This window comes from Lissotriton vulgaris, chromosome 3_2 (assembly GCF_964263255.1).
Source record: "Lissotriton vulgaris chromosome 3_2, aLisVul1.2, whole genome shotgun sequence".
NCBI classification, from domain to species: domain Eukaryota; kingdom Metazoa; phylum Chordata; class Amphibia; order Caudata; family Salamandridae; genus Lissotriton; species Lissotriton vulgaris.
Window position 1 is genome coordinate 104568982 of NC_141690.1, and position 15765 is coordinate 104584746.

The window sequence follows — 15765 nt, forward strand, 5'->3', positions numbered from 1 at the left end:
ATGGGTAACGGAAGTCACATTATACATTGGCTGGCGGAGGCCTGGCTAGCACACTCTACAGCCTTTAACGTCACTGCGCTCGCGGTGGGAAGACGACGGGGGTACTCTATGGACGGATGGCGAGTGGGATGCCATTCTGCCCAGCCCCACACAGATACCACGAAATGCCAAATTTTGTGTTATTCATACACAGAGCGTATTTATCTCCAGACAAAGTAAACTGCTATTTCCAACTAACCAATTCCACCTGCCCGCGATGCATGCATGTGGGTGCCAATTTATTACACATGCTGTGGTCCTGCCCTACTCTACAGCTATATTGGCAAGAAGTGCTGGCAGCGTTGGCGGCCTACACTGATAGGCCCCAATTGCGCACACGGGATGAATGTATATTGGGCTTATTTCCTAGATGCAAGAAACCCAAAGTGATTTGCAGAATTAGGGCTTATTGTAGCTAAACTACTAATCACTAAGCGATGGAAAAGAAAGCACCCCCCTACCCTTAACAATTGGAAAACTTACTAGTGGTATTCACCGCTGTTGGGCGGACCCTTTCCCCCGGTCTGGATAGAATAGTGGCGGACATCTTGGGGCTGATTGGGCTCATAGCGCGTTCTAGTCGTCAGAAGGACGCTAGAAGGCTTTAAATGGAGGTCACGCTGACGCGCAGCGGACACGCGCAGCGGGGACGCCGGACTGACGCCGGAGTTACGCCAGAGTTCAGCCCGTCTGCGCCCATCCGCGCTGAGGACGGGCCGGACGCTGGACTCTCTCCCCTACGACCACAGGTACCTTATCACTACTCCTATTCCGATCTCCTAGCTCTTAAACCTCCCCGGCTATCCTGTACCCATAAATTTTCCCCTAATGGTATCCTGTTCTCTACTCGATGTTACACCTGTCGCTCTGCTGTTCTACCTTCTATCCCTCTGATTCCGGTTCCCGGAACCTCTTCCCCTCTTTCAGTTACTTCATCGACAAAAAAGGGATTCCTGATTAATGCTAGGTCCCTTATCAAAAATAATATCGCTTTCCACGAGTTTGTGGTAGACAGGCAACCTGACTGGATGTTCGTCACTGAAACTTGGGCATCCGATTCTTCGGGCCAAGATCTGTTGATGGCTATCCCGGAAGGGTACAATCTATTCCGTCAGGATAGACCCAAACGTAGAGGGGGAGGATTGGCTATTCTTTGTAGCACCTCCCTGCAGTGTACGATTAAACCCCTGTCTGCGGCTTCGGATCGCTGTGAGGCGTTACACTTTTCTATCCTGTGTGCCCCCTCGGTGTCCTTCTCTGGGATCCTTATGTATAGACCCCCTGGCTCCAGAGCTACTTTTACTGTGGATCTTCTTAAAATTCTTGAACCTTACTTTGGCAACTCTCATCTGACCATTCTTGGGGATTTTAACTTTCATTTGGATAACCTAGGGGATCCTGATACCATTAGATTGGTGGATGCACTTGAAGCCTGTGAGTGCATTCAGCTTGTTAAAAACCCCACACACCTGGCGGGACACATTCTGGACGGAGTTTTTACTAATGATGAAAGACTGTCTGTTGACACTCCGTTGCCCCTAGTTTGGTCCGATCATCTTGCTATCCCTCTCCTGATAGCCTTCTCTTCGGAAGTAAGGTCCGATCCTCCTTCCACCACTGGGGGTCCGAAAAGGAGTTTTAAGAACATCACCAACGATGCCTTGGCTCCATTTATAGAGAAGTATAGCTACTCCTCCCTGGGAGATGTGGATGAAGCAGCTGTACTACTCTCGGACTCTATTACCAAGGCGGTTGAGGAATTAGCTCTCCTATCCCTTAGATATTCCGCCCGCCGCAAGCCTACAGCTCCGTGGTACACGGAATCTCTGAGACTTCTTCGACAAGGTTGCAGAAGACAGGAAAGAAAATGGAGAAAATCCTGGGATCCAATTGAAAGGGAAGCTCATAAGAGATTGCTAACAGACTATAAGTCTAGTGTAATTAAAGAAAAACAGCAGTATTTTTCCAATCTCACTACCTCCCTTTCCTCCTCTAGGGAGCTATTTAAGATCGTCGACTCCCTTTGTTCCCTTCAGATGCCAGATCCAGTGGTAGGCACGCAAGAGCTTTGCGATAATATATCAGAGTTTTTCCATAATAAAATTGAGGACATCTACCTGGCCTTGGAAACTCAAAGAAAGACATTAGATGACTCCTCCCTTTACACCCTGTCAAGCCTAGAAGCTTGGCCCAGAGACCACTCTAACACTCTCACGGATTTTCCGCTTCTTACTTTGGAAGGACTTGAGAGGTTACTGGATAGGACTAAATCTTCATCCCCCCTTGACCCCTGTCCTCTGAAGACCCTGAAGGATTGTAGATTCACATTGCTCCCACCTCTCCTTGAAGTGATGAACGGTTCCATAGCCCAAGGTACTTTCCCTTTAATATGGAAGAGGGCGATAGTGAAGCCACTTCTTAAGAAACCCACGCTTGACCCGGAACAGTTGAAAATTTTTAGACCTATTTCACTCTTACCTGCCCCCGCAAAAATACTTGAGTCTCACCTCAACTGCCACCTTTCCACCTTCCTTGATGCATCTGGATATCTCGATAGCTCCCAGCATGGCTTCCGGAAAGCACACAGTACGGAGTCTGCTCTGACCATGGTGGTAAACAATATCCGTATGAAGGTAGACTCTGGACAAACCACAGTGTTGGTCCTTTTGGACCTCACCGCAGCGTTTGATACCCTGTCTCCCTCCATTTTACATCTCGATTAAGGGAGGCAGGGATTTCCGGTGCGGCATTGAACCTTCTGCACTCCTTTTTACAGCACAGAGAGTCAAGCTTGGCGAATTTCTTTCCCCTGCTAAAACCTTGCAGTGTGGGGTGCCTCAAGGGTCGGCTCTTAGTCCGACCCTATTTAACATTTATGTCGTCCCCCTTGCAAGGTTAGTAAAATCCCAGGGGATGGAAGTGGTGTCATACGCCGATGACACACAAATCATGGTGTCATTAGTCCACTCAGTCTCTACATCCGCCTCCAACTTCAGGATCTGTATGCAGACAGTCTCTGACTGGATGCTTCAGAATTCCCTGAAGTTGAATGGCGACAAAACTGAGATTCTGGTCTTTGGCAAAGACCAGGATATCTGGGCCAATGAGTGGTGGCCGTCTTCGTTGGGAACTTGTCCATCTCCTTCCCAATCAGCAAGAAATCTTGGCGTAATTTTTGACACCGTGTTGTCCATGACTCTACAGGTTAACCGCACGGTTGCTACTTGTTGGGGGGTCATAAAAATTCTCAGGAGAATCCTTCACTATCTCTCTCTTCCAGCCCGGCAGCAGGTGGTAGTGGCATTGGTGGGTTCCAGGTTGGATTATTGTAATGTTCTATATGCAGACACCAACAAGGGGCTCATCCAGCGACTCCAGGTCGTCCAAAATGCTGCTGCCCGATTTGTTTTGGCACTCCCTAATGCTTCTTCTGCCACTATGGCTAGAAGGACTCTACATTGGCTCCCTATTCATCTGAGGATCTCGTTTAAGATTCTCTGCCTAGCCTATAGAGCCTTGTCGGAAAGTTCTTCCGATCCCTTAGGCGGTCTGCTGACTCGCTATCTGCCAGCTAGATCTCTTAGATCTGCAGAGCTAAACTTATTGGTTGTACCTCGTGCCAAAAAGGCACGCTGGGGAAATAGAGCCTTTTCCATCGTTGCCCCTAAGCTGTGGAATGCGCTCCCCCAAGAGATCAAGACTCAGCCCTCTCTGTCCTTTTTTAAAAAGGCGCTAAAAACCTGGTGTTTTGTCAAGGCCTACCCACAATAGGAGTACTCCTGAACAGCTGGTACCTTCTGGTTATGCGCCTTGATGCCCACCGGGCTTAGTTGTGCTATAAAAAAAATTTTCATTTCATTTTCATTTCTGGTATGGGCACAGTCTCAAAGCACAACACTACACAGGGAGGAAATAGCTGGTTGGCGTAAATACCCCATTGCACAATACTGGGACACAATACTCTTGGAGTTAAAACGATCAGAGCAATATTCCGATGGTACTAATTCCCCAAACAGCAACAGGGCTGGGTCAATTGTATTCGCCTGAATGATTCATGACTCAGATACCCCGCATAACAACTTGATACTGACAGCACATGATTGTGTACTATTGCTGTATTTGGGAACTGGGATGACTCTAGATGTTTGTCTAGTAAACTCCGGCTCACGGCCGACTGGAGTAATGTAAGTAAATAAATAAATCAAACGAATTTCATTGTTCGCGCTGAAACGCATTTAGCAATACCCACTTGAACCATAAAGGATGGATATGAAGCTGGAGTTTCCTTGATTGATTTATAGAAACGACTCCATTTGCGGGCAAAGTTATACACACACTTTCTATTAATTTCAAAGCCATCGTTGTGAATCTTCTGCCCCAAAAATATTTGTTTTGTCGCATAACATGAAGGATGCTGCATGCGAGGATTTAATAGTTTTCAAATGAAGACAGAGTTTGATGACTTCTCAAAATGAAAAACTACAAGAAATCATTAAAGAGCAGAACATAAAAATGCAATTTATAGATACCTTTATTCAAATATTTCGAATAGGTTTTTACATAAATATATATCAAAAGAGAAGACCACCTTTACATGGCATCTGCATGATTTAACATGGCTTAGGTCAGTGCACAACATTATTTGTTACATCTTTTGTGGCTCTTCTGAGAGACGAGTTGCAAACTCCACTAAAGTCCTCGTGGGTCGTCCTGCCATGCCTTTACGTAGGTAGGGCACCTCGTCTTTGTTGGACATCACTCCAGCTATGTCCAGGTGCGCCCAATGAGGGGCGGTCACGAACTCCTTCAAGAATGCCGCAGCCGTGCACGCTCCTCCTGACCTACAAACAGGAGATACAAGGCTTCTGAAAATGTCCAAAGCAACATCTCACTTGAACAAAAGGTAACATGTAAGTAAGGCCCACATACACCCTCGCCCCCCTTCAGCATCATCGCTGAACAGTAAGTAAACTCTCCAAAAAAGGGCTGGGTGTGTGCCAGCGGATTCCCAGGATAGATACATTACACTGTTTCAAAACATCTGTAGAATATAATACAATTATGTGATGGTCTGATATACTGATGGTTGGACAGAAATAAATGATGGTTAAATTCAATTAGTTAAACAAATAAGTGTCCCAAGGCATGTGTACCGATAAAGAGTTTGCAAAATCGAAGGGATGAAAAACAAATGTAGTGGTGGAAAGGTGACGCAAAAATATCTGTAATTAACCAGAATTCCTGCTTTAAAAGCAATGTCAATAATGTTTATCCAGCTTAACAAGTTACAATGGATCGTTGGCTTCTGCTCCGGGCAAAATACAGACAACAATGAAGCTCAGGGACAGCTTTAGCGCTGACAGCGCCCGGTGCGACAATCTTTTTTGGCGGTCGCACTGCCCTAAAGCTGGCCCTGAGGACAATATTAAACACGCAAATATAAATACTGCTCCAACTACTGTCAGGGTGTGCTCAGAAGGATGTAAAAAGTGACTGGAAAGCAATTACCTATGACATTTGTTTTTTAAAATGTCCATTGCTGACATAAAACAATCATAAGTGCAGTATCCCCAAAGGATGTCACAAACCAAAGTCAGCCAGGAACACAACACACACATGAGCAAATCTACAAGACGCATCATTTTAATATCACTACACATTATTTTCTTCAAATTCTAGCATGCATGCGCATATATTCCTAACACCTCGACAATAATTCCCACTACTACCAGGCATGGCGTACTGTAAACAAGCATTCCATGAAGTTTGGATTTTTCCCACTTCCTTGGCATCTACGTCCTTCATACACAGATTGTTTGCTGTTATGTAAACAGTTCAACTCCATGTTTCTTTACGAGAAGCCTTGGAAGTACCCCATTCAAGAGTTCGATCCCTCCAAGCCAGGACCAGGTCTAAATTGTACAAAATCACATTGAATTTAGTCAAGACAATTTTACTCCTATTCTCAAAGTAAAGTCAATTTATTGTGTACCTTCATAACTTATACATTCTCTCAGAACGGTCAAACTGGAATGCAGTCCCAAAATGTCTGATCCAAAAAAAAGTATCACAAATGCTTTTTTAAGCATATGCAATGGGCGCTCTCAACATGACCCACAGCAAACAGTTTGGACCTATGGTTGTATATCTTATGAAGAATTTTCAATTGAGCAAGCCTTAAATTCGATTGTATGACCACTTTCCTCAAATTTAATAATTCCGCCATTAGCTCCCTAGGTCAAGTTGAGTGTTATCCTGTATGTAGCGCCAGTCTAAGCACCTACTCCTTAGTGCATATTGTACGTTTAGATGATGCCTAAGTCTGTCTGTGTCAAGCCAAATGCTACCTGTAGTATGGCTATGGATTTCATCCCCTTTCCCCCACAGTATTCATAGTTTGGAGTAGCTGAACATGTCCCAAGCTCTTTGTTCTGTTCGGACTGGAATGTACTCTGCATGATACAAAGGCACCTTCCCTTGCACCAGTATCTGGCTAGATGAGAATCTGCTATCTCGATTTTTATTTTAGGCCCCGACGTTAGGCAAATCTAACAAGTGTGCAGAGGCCTAGGCCTGCCCATGACAATAGGAAGTCCAAGACCTGTCTTGTGACGTGAAGGAACGCACCAAGCATACCCCAATAGTGGACAATGGACTACTGTTCCTGACCTGGGTGCAGCACATAAAGCTGTGGTAGCAGTGTACTATGCTTTGTGGTTGGCTGACATTACAATCATGCCTTTACCATAAATATACCTTTAACACACAAGGTAAGTGTGTGTATGTATGTATGTGTGTGTGTGTATATATATATATATATATATATATATATATATATATATATATATATATATATATATATATATATATATATATATATATATATATATATATATGGTATGGCTATGTGTGTGTGGATATATACAACAGATTTTTTTGTGGAGGGCTAAGATTCAACGGCGGACTCCAATAGCGGCACCTCTTTGCTGTGTTCCCATTGTAAACAATCAATAATATAGTCACAATCGGTGTGCACAGACTGCTCCTGCACCTGCTGTTGAGAGATGCAAAATGCTAGGCAGATAAAACTGGAATTAAAAAAAAAAATATTTGGGGAGACCCAAACCCTCAAATTATTTTGTTATCATTGTACATTTAAATAGTCTCTTAGTTAGGGGAAACCCCCTCAAACACTAATTTTTTTCATTATTATAAAAATAAATATTGTCATTTGGGCGGACTCCCCCCTTTTTTGTAAACACACCACTCTAATCCCTTACCCCATAAATGTAAAAATACCCTTACCACCCTATAACCTTCCCATTCCTAAACCCTAAAAAACGCCATAAGTTTTATTGTAAAGGCTTGTGGTGTGGATTAGGGCTACCTTATGCGTGCGTGTACGTTATGTTAGCATGGCTTTGCTTCATTTAAACGCCATTTTTCTCTTGACTGCTTTTTTGCGCACGACACTGCTGTTAGTTGTTTTTGCAAGTTAGCAGAGAGACATGCTGATCCTGATGTAATTTACACTTACTGAGCGGAAAGGTAAATGGGGTCCCCCAGATACTCATGAGACCTTCTATATTTTATAATATAATGATCCTATATAGGGAGGGTGTTTAAACTAGGCACTATATTTTACCTGTTTGCACTATCATTGTAATATGGTTCCTCCTTTTGTGTTTTATGGAATTGTAACCCTACTAATCATATGTCTGCTTATGTTGTCTAAGATACTGTGTATGAGGACACGTCGTTAAAATAAACATTTTAACCTAACCGTGTCTCTTTATTACTCCAGTTACAGACTAGTATGATAGTATAACCAAAGAGTGTTTTCACTTCCCACCATTCCTGAGATTGTCCTAAGTCGCATGTTCTGGGTTATCTAATCATTGGGTACTTTGCTATAGGATGAAGTTCTAATGTGACACTGATTGCTAGCTGGTTGGGGTTTTTAGGTACGGAGGTGAGTTTTTGGCACACCATAATGCACTAATGTCCTAATGCTTTGTGCACAGTTCTGTATTTGAGCAGAAATCCTTGCAACAGGCTTACGTGATAAAGGCATCTGTTATAAAGACAGCGTTGTAAAGGCTGACTCCCTAATTTATCATGTGACTAGACTTTATCTGAGCAAGTAAGACTCTGACTTACGGACTACTGACTCCAAATGTGCAGAATTCCGCTGTGAGGTGTCATTCAGAACTTTGCGCTGACCACTTGTATGTCAAGTGCATGGTAGTAGGACTCTGCATGTATGAGGGTAGAAGTATTGAAGCCATGGGATCCATTTCAAATGCTTTTGGATTAGCATGGCACAAGATGGAGGATGAGGATATCTTCTCTAGACAATTAAAGTGTATTGCCTGAGGAGGAGCCAAGATGGCGATCGGAGCGGACGTGTAGCCTCTCGGCTCCGCCGGCCCTTGAGCCCCGCACCGAAATCCTGCTCGCCATCCTGAGGTTTATTACACCGAAACGTGCGGGAAGCTGAGCTGACTTTGCCAGCGTTCTTCCGAGTTCTCCACCCGCCCGGTGACGGAAGATATCGGGTGCATTGCCCCGCAGCCCTGGACCCTGCTCGCATCACAGCGCCCTGCCGGACCTCGCGGGCTCCGAGGCGGCCGAGCTGCCCACTTGGGAGACGACATCTGGGAAGTGCTGTTCACACCGAGATACAGACCGGCCGACCTATGCCGCCAGGGTTTTATCGCGCTTTCACAGTGTAGCGCGAGGGCAGGCTGGAGACGTGCTTTATCTGCGGCTCCTTTGTCCGGAGCCGCCATAGTGTTGTTTGGCTCCCATCGTTGCTCTGCCTGACATCGGTGAGCCCCCCCTCCCCTCTGCCTACTTTACCAGGCTGCCGCGGTTCCCTGCCTATACCGCCGACCGAGGGTGACCCTGAAGGTTCCGGGGAAGACTAGTGCTGATCGGTCGTGCTCTGCGACCTCCCTTCCCCCCCCAGCTTACACAGTGGATCGTGGGCAAGATGGCGATGCCTGTTTACTTGCTACGTGGGGATGACTGCACACCCTCACCCTGGAACTGCGAGCTCACTTTCATGCAGGGGGCCGGACCTCACTCATCCTCCTGGGACTCGGAGCTAAGGAGACCGCAGCCTGAATGGACTTACAAGGAAGTTTTAACTTCTTTGGGGGAATTACGATCGGAGATGGCATGCAACTACTACATGTTGGGTGAGAAGATTGATGCATGTGCCCCTGCTCTGGGTCGGGAGCAGGGGGTCTGTCCCCGACAAAGTTTGGATTTGCCCTCGCTACAGACTATCTGTGAACCAATATCCTCGAGTGCTCATGGCGAGATTGATGTAGCGATTGCCGATACTTGTAGCGACTCGCAGCCACCCATCAGGTCTGTTGATGCAACATTGTTTCCCCTTCGTTCCGAGACTGACTATCTGCCCCGTTCAACATCTCCGCTGCTTTGGACACTAGAAGCATGTTCTCTCGCCCCCTCATCTGCTCCTTCCTTGGGGACTTCGATCTCCCTGCTATGGAACTTTTGCCACTTAGAAGTATCGGAAGGGCTTCTGACCGAGGGAAAAACACTTCTCGAGGGCGGGCGACGCTCATTCTGTGCTCACGCACCTCCCCCTTCCTCAGGGCGGCCATTTTCTCTCTTTGTCTTGGACTATGCTGGACTGCCATGGAGGGAGGGCAAGGGGATACGTCCTAGATCGGGCCAGGGCTAGGCGATTTCTCTGGTGAATTGACACGCTGGCGGGTGGAGACCGGGTAGGGCTTGATTCCGGTCTGTTTCGTTTACATATCTCGAAGTGACTCTCCCTAATTGCCAAAAATTTTGCAGAACTATTTGCTGCTGTTATTGGGGTGGAGGATGTTTATTGGGCCGGCGGTGACCGAGAATATGTGTACTTGGCCCTCCTCCCGGCCTCTTCTTTTGTGGGAGTTATAGAATAGAATACTCTTTTCTTATTCCCTATATCACAGGTCTATATTTATCCCTTTTCTTTTTCTTTCTTTCTTGCTTCTTCCTTCTCTCTTCTTGCTATATTTTGGGTTTATGGGGCGACAGACACACTGCTGGGGGGGGGGGGTAGGCCATAGCCTCTGCATGCGTGTAGGGTGGGGGGTTAGAATTTTAGTTTCTAGTTTTAGTTTCTATGGTGCCTATTTTTGCTCTTCGCTTTTGTTTTTCCCTTTCTTTTGTCTTGGCCCGTGTTTAGGCATACTAGGGGGTTGGGTGGCGACGGGTATTGTATGGGATGTTAGGACTGATACCCTTGTAGCGTGTTCATCTAGCTGCCATCCCGCCTGGTGGGGACTTGATTGTTGGGTTGCTAGATTACGTGGTGAACTGTAGCCAATGTCATGTTCCACCTACACGGACTTTGCCCTTTTATCTTATTTTTTTTTTTTCTCTTTCTTTCATGATTGAGAAACCGTACAAATTGAATTCAATAGCTGCACAGAAAATTTAAAATTAACCTTTATTGATCCTGTGACATGGTATCGCCGCGCTTTACAGTTTGATTCTTAAATACTTGCTGATGATACTGACGTATTACTGTGTCGCCGTATTGCATGCACTGGTGCTTCATGAGTATTTGTGGCCGGCCGGATGGTTGTGGGCCCGTATTTGTTCTTTACTTGATGCACAATAAAGGTTTTCAAAAATTTTAAAAAAAAGAAAAAAGAAAGTGTATTGCCTGCTTTTCAGTGCCTGCATGGGGGGAGATCCAGGTACTGAAGTCAGGAGAATGGAGAGGGATACTTTTAGAAATTCTGTTAAGGTTTTTGTTAGCAAAGGGCTGTTAATTTGTTCTTCCTGACCACTGCCATTTCGTTGATGGTCGGGGTGAAGGATGCAACTGCAGTTTCTTTTGTTCAAGGGGCGGGAGTTTCTGGGACAGTCCTTCCCTTCTGTCTGCACCAAATTACCGCTTTAGAAAGGCAGATGAAAGCCAGGTGCAGAGATTTCACATTTGACTGGGCCCATGTTGTGGGTACTCCTGGCTAGATACAGCCACAGTGCTACCTGCTGTAAGGAGCATCACTTTACACTGCTTCTATAGTTTGTGAAAGTGAATCCACATCCCCGGTACACACAATATTTATAAAATTGGGTCCCAAATCACCCCACTTTTTTCTATACGCAACTTCTTCTTGACCAATGAAGGGAGTGCTCCATAAAGTACGTCAAAAGCTGCTGTTTAGTCAAGGAAGCGGTCAGCCTGCCAGTCTCTCTGCACATTCTGCTTGAGGAGCAGTGGATTGGCCTGGTGCCTAGAGGAGTGCCTGACTGCAGAGAGAGGGAAGGAGTGTGCCTGGCCCTGCAGTAGGAGCTACTGTCACGAAGTAGAAGCCCAGTGTATTCCAGGTACATAGCGCACCAAAAGGAAGTAGACATTAACACAGCAAAGCTGGGAATGAGCCATATCATGAGGGTGGCCCTTCGTCTCTTTGTTTGATTCCTACTTCAGAGTTTCACCAAAGACTGTATCCAAACATGCTTGCGCTGTGGACTGTGTGTTGGGAACTGCACCACGTCACTGTGACCCGGATTGGCCTGTAAGGCCACAACTGCACCTCACTGCAGTAAGCCTGATCAGCTGGAGAAGGAGTGCCTACACATCACCCCTGGGTACCTGACTGTCCAAGAGACAACTGCTCTGCTGGCAAGGCCAGGCTGTGACATTTGGATCTGTTCGAGATGTGTTACAATGTTTGTTGATCCGTGCACACCTAAGTTCCAATAAAGTTCAATGCTACACTGTATTCATTTAAAAGGGTGCTCCTTTGGTATCGCCCTCCACCCTTAGGCGAATGAGAGCAAATGTAAATGAAGTGTGGTCAGTTAGAAACTGATGACATCCCATAGGGCACTCCAATATTTGGGAAATAATCCTCCTCTATTCATCACAGGATACCATAAATTCGTTTTCAGAAATGTATTCTTCTTTAGTTCAAGTATAACGTATTCTTTTCAAAAAACGTTTACGTTGTGGCACATATATTTCATTCCATTTTATATGTGCTTGAATTCGCTCCAATGCATTTCAGGCTATGCCCTTCGTCGGGGAGCATCTAAACAAAACGACATATGGTATTTTAAGTATAATATCACCATGATAATCAACATAATAACCAAGAGGTATAATCCTGTTATATAACAAATTAAACAAGTGGTGTGATCCTGTTGAACTACAAACTAAATTAATAACAAATGTAACAGTTGGTGCTCAAGGTGCTGTGAATACGAAAGATGGTCACGTGATCAACAAACCTAATTCGGCATGTGCTTATGAATGTATTCATGCAGTCTTTGATGAAAGTGAACGAAACGTGCGCTTATAGGTAAAAATAGTGATTCAATAAGGTTCAAAATGTGACAGCCGTGATTTGACAAAGGTAAAGGACGCAATAAGCGCTACAGTGACGGTAAGTGAAGGTAAATCGGTAACGGACAGCTCGTGGCACTGCAAAGTGTCGAGCGGTCGGGTAATGGGTAAGGCAGCTGGTTTACTTACTCGGTTGTTCAGCAACATGCTTTAGTGGCGTCTTCGCCGGGAATGTGTACTACGGAAAAGGTGTGTGGTCAAATTTCATGCAAAGACCAGGAAGTGATGTGTTCACGTGAGTGAATGAACAAGGTAGTAGAAATAGGACTAAAGTAAGTAGTGCCAGTGTGATCGGAATGAATAATAAAACACGGTATAGAGTGAAAACAATTATGACATAGTATAAAGTGGAACATGGCGAGCCTAAATGAACAATATGATAAAAGAAGATTAAGAGAAACACAAATAAATTTCATCAATGCGAAATTACAAAAATACAAAGTTACCAAAATACGGGCCAAATGGAGATTCAGAACAGAGTGCCCACAAACAGTGGGATAACTTATAGATGACAAGCAAACTCAATGCGTTCATTGAGACCATTTGGTTTTATCGAATTAAGTCTGTAAATCCAATGATTTTCACGCTGTAACAATGTCCTGTTATTGTCTCTTCCTTCAATTTTGTCAATGGTTTCCAACACCATAAACTTGAGTTGAGAAATGTTGTGGTTCATTTCAGCGAAATGACTTGCTACTGATGATTTCAAGTTTTTAGTTCTGATATTTGATTTGTGCTCATTCAGGCGGGTCTTCAGTTTGCGTTCAGTCTTCCCAATATATACCGTTCCACAAGGGCATTTAAGTAAGTATATAAGATTGTTAGTGTCGCAGGTGGCTGTGACTTTTAATGGAATGTCATATCCTTTCATTGGATGAGTAACTTTTGTTCCTGGAATAATGTTATGGCAATTATTGCAGTTGTTGCAGGGTCTTGTTCCTCTCGAGACCACTTTTTCCTTGTACCGCTGTTTTAGAATTTCTCCTACATTTTTACCTCTCGTGTAGGCAAATAAAGGTCTGGATTTAAACAGGTCTTTAAAATCAGGTTCCACTTGCAACATTGGCTAATGTTTTAGTATGATGTTTTTATACAACAAACTCACATTGGAATATTTTGATACAACAACCATCCGGTCGTCTGCAGTTTTGATTTGAGTTGGTTTTAACAAATCCATTTGTTGGGTTTCCTGTACTTGCATTTTTGCTGTTTTTAATATTTGTTCCGGGTAGCCTCTTTCTCTGAATCGGTCAAGCATTTCCTCCATTCTTGTCACTGCTACATCGGGATCAGATGTGATACGTTTCACTCGAAGTAACTGGGATTTGGGCAAATGTCTTTTCAAGGATGTCTGGTGAAAGCTGGTATAATGCAAAAGATTATTCCGGTCTGTGGGTTTTCGGAAAATATCTGTACTGAATTGGTTGTTATTTATGGTAATGTGTGAATCCAAGAATGTGACAGATTTAGAGTCAATTGTTCAGGTAAATTGGATTCTTTGGTTAACTGAATTTAAGTTCGTAAGAGCTTCTTCCAAACTTTCTTTAGTATCTTTCCAAAGAAAAAACAAATCATCAATATAACGTGCATACATTTTCAAGTGATTTTTCCATGTTGGGTTGGTCCAAATGTGAGTCTGTTCAAACTCACCCATGAAGGTGTTAGCGTATATCGGTGCTGCGCTATTTCCCATGCTAGTACCCACGAGTTGTAGGAACCAATCTTTCTCATGTTTAAAGTAGCTGTGATACAAAGTAAACATAGTTAATTCCATTAGGAACACTTTCATTGATTCCTCCACTTCCAACTTTAGAATAGCTTGTTCAATGGCTTCAATGCCTTCCTGGTGTGGGATCGAAGTGTACAGGGAAGATACGTCTGCCGTACATAACCATAGCTGTTCATTAGGTTCAATTTTGATGTCCTGTAATTTACATAAAAAGTCTGTGGTATCTCGAATGTAACTGGTAAGAGATTGTACCATCGGTTGGAGATGGCGATCCAAGAATTGTCCTATCGGTTGGTGAATGCTGCCACAGGTCGATACTATTGGTCGTATAGGCGGGTCCATCAGGTTTTTATGTATTTTGGGAGCTGCATAGATAAATGGACTTTTAGGGTTAGTCTTGATTAAGAAGTTCCTCGTTCTCTGATTGATTGTGCCAAGGGTTAGTGCCTTATCTACAATTTCTTTCAAGATCATTGCATAATCTGTTGTTGGGTTTCCAGGTAATCGCATGTAAGTAAGTTCATCCGATAGGTGTTCTATCAGTTTCTGTTGGGACATGTCGGAATTCATAACAACTAGGGCGTCTCCCTTATCTGCTTTTGTGCAGACTATGTCTTTGTGCCCTATGGGATGTCATCAGTTTCTAACTGACCACAATTAATTTACATTTGGATCTGTGCCATCTACTGCCGGCACCATCAGTCCCAGAGAGTGACTACTGCAAGTAGACTGCATCCAGCCTGCTGCCTGACCTCTGGGAGCTGATGTGCACATATTGCAAGGCTTCCCTTACGAAATAATACACGCTTGAGGATTGTAGGAAGGTGGATATCTGACTATGGTTGTCCCCAACTTTTTGCCTAGTGTTTTGCTGGTTTTCGACTTAGTTGGCCTGGGATCCTGCTATTCAGGACCCCAGGCTTCCTGCTCTCTCTGTTAAAATGGACTCCATGTACCTTAGGTACATATCTAATTGGTATTGGGTCACTCTTGTAAGTCCTGGTACAGTGCACCATAGGTACCCAGGGCATAGGTGAACCCAAGGCCTACCAGGGGCTGCAGCATGTATTATGCCACCCCTGGCTGGCCATCCAAATCTGACACAACTGGCTGATCAATCAGCTGGGGCAAGGTGGTGTAATCACCCTTTGCTTTAGATATAGTATACCTATATCTAACCCTAAAATGGACACATATACTCCTATAAGTCACTCCTATGGCAGGCCTTAACAATCCTGAAGGCAGAGTGCTTGGAATTATGTGAGATAGTGCTCTAGCATGAGCTGAGCCTGTCTGCAGCTTTCGGAACCAAGTCCTTTAGCTGTTTCCATGATAACGCTATACCATATACTCTTAAGTGCATTATAATCCTCGCGGTTGTTGCTAACTTTGGAATAGCATTATCAAAACATGTTGAGTAAGGTGTCATACGAATTGGAATACTACCCCCTCGCCAATTCTGGCGACGCGGGTAGCATTGCACCCTTCTAGAGGGACGCGACATGTATGTAACTGTGAACCCCGGTTAAAGTTAAACTCGAGCCTCAGCATCACAAAATGGATGCTGCCACCAGACACAAGTCTGACCTCCTGCGGCTGGGAGTCCTTC

General features: G+C 44.5%; 1 protein-coding gene across 1 annotated transcript in view; it reads right to left on the minus strand.

The window, feature by feature from the left end:
- Positions 1-4554: 4554 nt before the first annotated feature.
- LAP3 (leucine aminopeptidase 3) overlaps positions 4555-15765 on the minus strand; it is a 332922-nt gene continuing 321711 nt past the window's right edge. Inside the window, exon 13 of the mRNA XM_086964054.1 lies at positions 4555-4880. Within this exon, the coding sequence (XP_086820180.1) occupies positions 4685-4880 (196 nt within the window). The 3' untranslated portion in view covers positions 4555-4684. The remainder of the gene's footprint in view (positions 4881-15765) is intronic.